General features: G+C 34.0%; 2 protein-coding genes and 1 non-coding gene across 5 annotated transcripts; 2 read left to right on the top strand and 1 right to left on the bottom strand.

The window, feature by feature from the left end:
* The first annotated feature begins 107 nt into the window (after positions 1-107).
* TRNAQ-CUG (transfer RNA glutamine (anticodon CUG)) lies at positions 108-179 on the top strand. The gene has a single exon. It is a non-coding gene; the product is annotated as a tRNA-Gln (tRNA).
* A 78-nt stretch (positions 180-257) lies between these two features.
* On the top strand, positions 258-3,780 carry LOC101512708 (RNA polymerase II transcriptional coactivator KELP). 2 transcript variants are annotated; one of them, XM_027332348.2, is made up of 5 exons: positions 258-663; positions 996-1,101; positions 2,359-2,449; positions 2,856-3,144; positions 3,380-3,633. In XM_027332348.2, the coding sequence occupies exons 1-5, from the start codon at positions 340-342 to the stop codon at positions 3,479-3,481; spliced, it is 912 nt and encodes a 303-aa protein (XP_027188149.1). In that variant the 5' UTR covers positions 258-339; the 3' UTR covers positions 3,482-3,633. The 2 variants fall into 2 exon arrangements, with proteins under 2 accessions (XP_027188149.1, XP_004494830.1); XM_004494773.4 differs by having other exon boundaries at positions 260-663; positions 2,856-3,780.
* A 364-nt stretch (positions 3,781-4,144) lies between these two features.
* On the bottom strand, positions 4,145-8,155 carry LOC101513030 (protein DEFECTIVE IN MERISTEM SILENCING 3-like). Of its 2 annotated transcripts, none has more exons than XM_004494774.4 (6): positions 7,991-8,152; positions 7,545-7,665; positions 6,959-7,187; positions 5,708-5,899; positions 5,138-5,458; positions 4,145-4,611 (listed from the first exon to the last, which is right to left on the bottom strand). In XM_004494774.4, exons 1-6 carry the CDS (start codon positions 8,009-8,011, stop codon positions 4,425-4,427), a joined length of 1,071 nt encoding a protein of 356 aa, XP_004494831.1. In that variant the 5' UTR covers positions 8,012-8,152; the 3' UTR covers positions 4,145-4,424. The 2 variants fall into 2 exon arrangements, with proteins under 2 accessions (XP_004494831.1, XP_027188154.1); XM_027332353.2 differs by having other exon boundaries at positions 4,400-4,606; positions 7,991-8,155.
* Between the last annotated feature and the right edge of the window lie 236 nt (positions 8,156-8,391).

An 8,391-nucleotide genomic window follows, 5' to 3' on the forward strand; every position in this document is an offset into this window, starting at 1 on the left:
TCTAAAAAAAAAAAAAAAAAAAAAACACACACGAAACATTATTTGTGTAGTTATAAAATTCAGGTATAGGTAGAAATAAAATTCCATTTCATTTAACATCAACAAATGGTTCCATGGTCTAGCGGTTAGGACATTGGACTCTGAATCCAGTAACCCGAGTTCAAGTCTCGGTGGAATCTATTATTTAATTTTTATTTTATTAATTTTGAAATTTCATAATCTTTTGTCACACGTGTTGATTTGTGGAATAAGAACTGAACAGAACCAATTAAATTCAATTTGTTTTGCGGAATAAATGGTCACAACTCTCAGTTTCCCCCCGAAATCGTATGTTGCATAATGGAAGCCGAAACTCGACGCAAAGTAGAAGACATGGTTTTAGATATACTGAAAAAATCCAACATTCAAGAAACCACTGAGTTTACTATCCGAGTTGCCGCCTCTGAGCGACTCGGTGTCGACCTCTCCGACCCACACAGTAAGCATTTTGTCAGAAACATCATCGAATCTTATCTTCTTTCAATCGCCACCGACGAGAAACCGCCACAAGAAACCACAGAGGTGCCGGTGGTAATTCCCAAAGAACCGCTCGAAGAAGAGTTCACTGAGGCGTTGAGAGTTATTAAACGCAGAAACGATGACTCCGAACGCTTTATTTGTCAGGTGATTCAATTACTCTACACATTACAAAATCTTGCATGATCATTTATTATTCAAATTTTAATTTTACAATGCAGTTATTAGTATTGTGGCGTGAATCATATAAAAGCCCTAAACTTTACGTTTATTATGCCCTTATTAAGGTTTATTATATGGAGGAAAAATGGAACTTTGATTTTATTCATTTATTGTTTGTAATATTTAGGGTTTTTAATTTTTACGTTTGAAAGATTTGCTGCATGTGGGCTTCATTCTACGCCTTTGTCAAGTTTTGCAGATATTAGATACTACTTTTCTAGTTATTGATCTTAAGAGATGTTGTTTGCTTGATGTAGCTATCAACCAAGAGGAATGTGGTAGTCCGAGATTTCAAAGGAACGACATTGGTGTCAATTAGGGAGTTCTATAAAAAAGATGGAAAACAGCTTCCCACTTCTAAAGGTGATTGCTTGATTCCCAGTGTTATAAGCTTACCTTTCTAATGCTTGTTTTTCTTGTAGATCCGTTTTCTTGCATTATTTTCTGCTTTGGTGCCATGCTTTACACTGCAAGTGTTGCTTGAGTTGGCTCACAAGTACTTTGCCCTAGGACATTATTATGAAATGTTAACATCTTAGTTTTCTTATACTTAACTTAGTATACAAGTTCTTTTAACACTCATTGACGAGCATATTTTAAGGGTTTGTATTTGTATGTAATCTGGAATGTTCTTAGTTAAGTAACATTTTGAATTGTGTTTTTTGGATGTCAACCATTCATAGCAGTGTAGTTAATATTGTACAAATGGTATACCGATACACAACAAAATGGAAGCCTTCTGATAGTAATCACAGGTTGAATTGATTTCTCATATGAATCGCGGGTTCAGTTATGATTATATATGCTGAATCGCAAATATGGAATCTATTGTATGATTCAGAAATGGAAAAAAGGGGACAGAAGCGCGAATATATTCTGTTCCAGGTGAAGCCAGAAATGGGCGAGTAACACTACCTGGTTTTGAAAATGCCTTCTAAGGTTGATTTTAGTTGTTTGCGATATTTTCCTTAAATGGGACAGGAATAGCCGAAATTAAACCCTCAAAATCATAAACAACAACCCTAGCACATTGCGTTTTAGGTCCCCGACTACCTCCTATGTTGCTTTCAATTCTTCCTGCTAATTGCTACACAGTGCTCTGTGCCCAACTTCCTGTGTTGTTTGGTTCCCGTTGTCTTGTTAGAAGGCAGTACTATCTCTTTGGTTCCGACTTGCTCTCTCTTTCCACCCATTGCTCTTTTGTGATATTAGTGGGGCAATGGGTCAAAAGAAAAGGAAAAAGGAGATTCAAATAAGATTTTCGAAGTTGTTATGATACATCAGCTTGTCTTTTTTTATTTTATGTCATTTGGTTCTACTAAAAATTGTCATAATTTAATTTATTATGCATCTTACGATTCATAATAAGATTTGATGTACGATTTCAAAAACAGTTATTCCGATCCATCATTAGATAACCTTGATACATAGTAGCTTATGGAAAGATAGCCCCATTATAATGTGAAAATCTATGTTGTTTCTTGCTAGTTGCTCTTTGTTGAAGTTGGAGTTTGTCTCTCTGAATGCTGTTATGGGTTTGTTCTTTCCCTGTTTGTTGATAACTTTATAAATCTGAATTTCGAAACTAAACACATTCCTTTTCTGTACCGCTTATTTCAGGGATAAGTTTATCTTCTGAACAATGGTCAACCTTCAAGAATAGTGTTCCTGCTATAGAGGAAGCTATCACAAAGTTGGAAGGAAGGATAAGGTGAGTATTCAATGTTGACTGTCAAGCTACGAGATCACATGAATTGTGAAAATTTCTTAATTTGGAATGATATTTAACATTGAAGTATCAAAATCCTTTTTAAAAAAAAGTCAAAATGTGGTTGAGGGATCCACACATGAAGAATCTTGTTTCACTTATTTTCTCTGCTTGTTGATCTTTAGTAACTGCCTGATATATGATACTCGATATTGTATTTTAGTTGGAGAAATTTCTGCAATATTCTGTATATTTACTACTCACTTTTTTCCTTAAAAGAATACATGTTGCTAGGCATTTATTTGTGCATAAGTCCATTGTAAAACGTTTTTGAATAGCAGTGAAAATGAAAACTGAAGACATATTCATAGACTGGTCTAACCTGCAGCACATAATCAAAACAATGCAGATCAGAGCCTAATGGCAAGAAAAATAGAGAAGTTTCAAGTACAGTTGCTTGCAAGAGAAATGAAAAAGTTTCAACCTCAGTTGTTGATGTTCCTGTTGAGCTTGTTCCTATTGAGATAGTCCGTTTTGATGGGAAGAATTACCAAGTTTGGGCTCAACAAATGGAATTACTCTTGGAACAGTTAAAGATTAAATATGTGCTTACTAATCCATGCCCAAATGCTACATTAGGGGAAAGAGATGCTTGCACTGGAGAAATGGCTGAAAACAAAGCTGCTGAAAATAGATGGGTAATTGACAATTTAACATGTCGTCGCAACATCTTGAGCCATTTATCTGATAATCTATTCAACAAGTATGCAAAAAGAAAAATGAGTGCTAAGGAGTTATGGGAAGATTTAAAGTTTATTTATCTGTATGAGAAACATAGAACCAAGAGATATCAGGTGAAAAAATATATTGAATTTCAAATGGTTGATGAAAAAACAGTTGTTGACCAAGTTCAAGAAATTAATAACCTTGCAGACTCTATTGCCGCGTCTGGAATGCAAATTGAGGAGAACTTTCATGTTAGTGTCATCATTTCGAAGCTTCCATTATCATGGGAAGACTTTTGCATCAACTTAATGCGTGAGGAGCATCTACCTTTCTGGAAGTTAATGGAACTGATAACGAAAGAAGAAGAATCTCGCAATGGAATAAAAAAAAAAGGGTGAATCTCCTTCTGAGAGTGTAAGTGTAAGATCTCACCATGCCAATAGAGAGGGACCTAGGGAGGCTGACATTAAGTCACCACCAGGTTTTCACAAGTTTGAATCCAATGGCAAGAACATAACATGTTATATTTGTGGCCAAAAAGGACACATTTCTAAAAACTGTTGGAGATGGCTGTAATTAAGTGTTCCTAAATTATGGTAGTTTGTCAGTCATTTTTATGAAGTTATTGGCTGATTGATTTATAAACTTGCAACCGTTGGGAATTACTGTAGGTACCTGTGATGTGCACGAAATAAATATTTCCTCAAGAAAATTTGTAAAGTATAATAATCTTAAAAATGATATGAAGACAAATTTGTGAGAAAATATATCACTATTATTTTAATCATATGATAGTATTAGTAGTACTATTGAAATAAGCAATTGAACTATTTAGTATTACTATACAAATAATAAATAATTAGTGTTAATAAATAAGATTTGGAGCAGTTTTGTAATACTGAATATTAGCAACAATTATTTAATCCACAATTAAGCAAACCATTAAGAAAAAATGTATGAATTTTGACAATATTAGGAATAAGAAGTCTATGCAATGATTTTATCAGAGAACGAGTTTATAATTGATGGTAAAGAGTTACAACATTCAAAAGGATAAGCTAAACAAAACATCCTTTTGACTCAATAGACGTAGGCATTGAGCAAAAGCATAGCTACACCATGAAAATGTATTTAGCACATAGGCCTCTTGACCCGTGACTACAAAATGAACATACTACTACTAATACACAAAACTTGTTGCGGTTATAGATGGATCATTTTAGGTTGAAACCAAATATCTGCAAACAACATTTTAGGTTTGGCTTGTGGTGTTGCTGCTGCCTTTTCTAAAGTCCAGCAACTGCTGCTCTCTTTGTATATCAGCAGCAAGTTTAGAGGTTTCCCATTTCAGCCTCCTCACCACATCTTCAGCTTCAATATAATCTGGAGGTACGTCCGGTTCTCCACCGATTAGAGGAAACTTCACTTCTACATCTTTTCTACATCCAAAAAAAAGAAACATAAGTTTATCGTCTTAATACAGTAGTATAAATAAAGTCTAAAAAGAAGTCTAAATAAAGTCTTAATACAGTAGTATAAATAAAGTCTAAAAAGAAGTCTAAATAAAGTCAAGAACGGCTTTTTATTGTGCAAACTATTACCACCTCCGGTTTTTGCTACTACATCTAAATATTTCAGAAGTTTATTTCCGAACGACAAAAACTGTCTAATATTTTATTTTCAAACATCAAAATGTGAGTGAAAAAATACACATTGTCTAAAGGTTAATGATTTCAATTGCATATCCTTATCATTATAATTGAAAAATAAATCAATGGAATCAACGAAACACGTTTCTTATGATATTATTGAAATGAACAAATTTTATTAGGGAATAATTTCTCTCTCAAAGATACTCACAAGATTGGATTGGAAGTGTTAGCCATAAGGAGAGGGTCCAAAAAGGCGAGAGAATCATCTAAATCAAGCATGCATTAAAAAGGAGAAGGTTAATTTGATACTGACCTACTACCAAGAGCAAACATACCACATTTTCTGATCATTCCCCCGTCTAATGACAATGCTCCATCATTAATGCATGGTAAAGCAAGCAGCATTTCATTCCGGGTTTTATATATTTGTAAGCGAGAAAAAAGGCCATAAAACAATGTCTCTCTAAGACCGTGCCCACTGGCAGTAAGAAAAGACAATCTATTTGTATCGAGATGGATCATGTTCACTGCATAATCAAGAAACCCAGGTGGGCACTCCCCGTTAGGTAATCTCGGCTTTGGAAGAGCCAGCTTCTTTTGTGGATCGTTGGCGACAAAACCTCCAACAAATGGTCTGGAATTAAAGAAATACAGCAGTGCTTTAAAATTTAAAAGCAAAGAGCTTCAGCAGTTATGTGTGTGTACTTGCAATACGAGTTTTTCACATCTTATGAAGAGTGATATACATCAATACCATGCACAAGGGCCACAAGAATTAGTCCTAAATAAGGTCTGTATATATCTTACTACATCAATCAATTGTGTGAAAAACTCACATGCGATAGCAAGCACGCCCACACAAACACTCATAAATATAACTTGCCTTAAATCTTCAAGACATATGACAACAAATCGGCCCTTTATTCTTCTTTCAGTTCTCGATCCAATTCCATGCAAACCACCATTACAGTTTATCGTGCCTTCTGGATCATACTTCTCCAGTGCTTTAACGCCTTCATTAGTACTGCAGACTATTGCAAGCATTGTCTCCAAACCCAGATACTCAGAGAGGATCCTGTTTCAGACAAAATTGCCATTTTTCAGAATAATAAAAATAAATAATAATAATAATAATAATAATAATAATAATAGTAATAATAACAATAAAAGTAGCTTATTTTTTAATTACTTAGCTAGTAAAACATAAACTAGAAAAAATTGGAGTGTGCCAGACAAGTATGAAAATTTATACTAACATTAATGTGATTCGAAACTTCACTAATTATGTTACACGAATGGTCTGCATGATGTATTTTAATCTATGCAGTCAATCATAGATAGCAGATAACCCCCAAAATGCTACAGTGGTATAGCAGGTAGTGGTATGGCTGTGTCAAAGTTTAGGGAAACAATACAAGAAATTTACACCATGGTAACATATAAAACTGCAAAAATAGAAGAATACACAAAACTAAACACATTTAAAACTAATAATTAAAGTTTACTGTTGTTACTAGTATTCAAACCTCTAAATAAAATAACTTATCTGGCATTTTTAAAATAAAAACAAGTGATTCCATTTGTGATTCCATTAAATGGAATCGCTATCTATGAGTTCTTCCTCATCATCATGTTCATTCTCTTTACTACTAAACCTCATTTGTTCTGCATTTTCTTATTCTAGCTCTGCCTTTATGCCTGTCGGGGCCGCTTGTTTCCTCATTCTTTTTTGTTGCCTAAGGACTGTTGTGTGTCGGCTCACCAACTCCAGCCACATTAGCAACATCCGCCCGAGTCAAAGTATCCTCTCCAATAAAAGAGAAGAAATGAAAAAAATAAAAAATAAAAAGTACACGAGGAAAAGCTTGGTTTTACAAAAGATTCAGCGTCGCGGCTGCATTTGGCCGACACTCAAATCCTTGATGCAACAGCATTTTGCATAGTGCCTAGGGTACCACTAAACCGCTATTGACTATAGAGATTTTAATGGTTGTATTAAAATAGAATAACTAGTAGTTACTATAGCAAAATATGTTAAATCAAATGAGACCATAACAGATATTTCCTGCTGCAAGATTGAAGCCAAATGAACAAAGGGTGTAAAGATATGAAGAAGAAAAAAGCTGATATTTACCTGCTGAGATCATCACTCTCAACCCTGGCAAGTGTTGCCACAACACCGACAGCATCCTTTACAAATGCCAAATTTGATGTCTGAGAATTAGATTTGATCCAACAAAATATGCTAGCAGCAGAGTTCTCTTTCTTCAATATCTGTTCCGCTGTTTCCTCTTCAGTATGAAATGCACCATTCCCATTCTCCAATGAAATTACATTAGCTGAATGGTACCTTCCAAGACTCACTAAAAACATCATCAGCCAAAAAATGTTGGAGAATGGAGATAGGAAATGCTTAACTAGACTAAAGCGACATCTCTACAAATTACAATGTAGCACTGACACCTTGGATTGAAGGCGTGTTTGGTGTCCTATCCATGTAATTACATTCAATCACTTCCATATCTTAAATGAGTATTGGTGTTACCTATCAGTGTCAGATGTCTGTGTTTGTGTTTCATTGCTAATGAATAATGACGTGATATTGTATTGAGTTGTCTAATTAATCTTAAATACTAATCACACTCTCATAAATCATGATAATCATTTACCCCTAGCTGAGAATAATAAAAATGCACACAAGGATCAATTTCTGAACATACCTTGTAAGTCGAGTACGGACTCAGTTAGACGATTCGATTGAGAATTAAGGAACTCAATATTGTCTTCGTGCTGTTTGATCTGATCGCTAAAGCTCTCTATATTATCATTATTTAGATTCAACTGAAAAAACGACAAACAACAAGGTTACAACGTTAAGAAGGACAAAAATAATGAAGTGTAACAAAAAGTACAGTGCCAAATTACAAAAATTTACTTGAAACCATGAACAACATGCAACAAGTTCTAGGTTTTGAAAAAAGTACACAAACCCTTAGATTCTTAAAATAAGTTAGAAAACAACTTCAGATGCAGTTTGGTACATAACCCTTTTTTTGCGGCAAATAAAAAGGTTACAGCTTTATCAATGTTAAAATTTAAGTAATGCAGTAAAATAAAATAAAATAAGAAGCAAAGAGAGAATGAAAGAAAGAAGAAGAGAGGTAACCTGGCGGTTGGGTTGAGACATGAATGAATGAATGAACGAAGATTGTGAAGCACAAAATGGAGACCACTCAAACTTTTTCCTTCTCACTTCTCTGCTTTCAAAAATCTAAACATTTGCCAAATTCCAAATCTTGCATCTTTATTTTGGTCATTATAAATTTGATACCGTAGATACAATCTGCTGGATAATTAACATTCGCATATAGAATTAAAAGTATTTATATCCGAGATATCTTCCCATTATATAAATTAATAAAATTGATACCATTGTATTATATTTGTTTACATATAACATAGATATTTGTATATTCGCAAGCATCTAAGTAACAATTTCTTAATTTGAGATGCAATCATGTATACACTTGAATTGAATTATCAATGTAATCTTTCAAATATACCATT

The sequence above is a fragment of the Cicer arietinum genome, chromosome 3 (assembly GCF_000331145.2).
Source record: "Cicer arietinum cultivar CDC Frontier isolate Library 1 chromosome 3, Cicar.CDCFrontier_v2.0, whole genome shotgun sequence".
In the NCBI taxonomy this organism is placed as follows: domain Eukaryota; kingdom Viridiplantae; phylum Streptophyta; class Magnoliopsida; order Fabales; family Fabaceae; genus Cicer; species Cicer arietinum.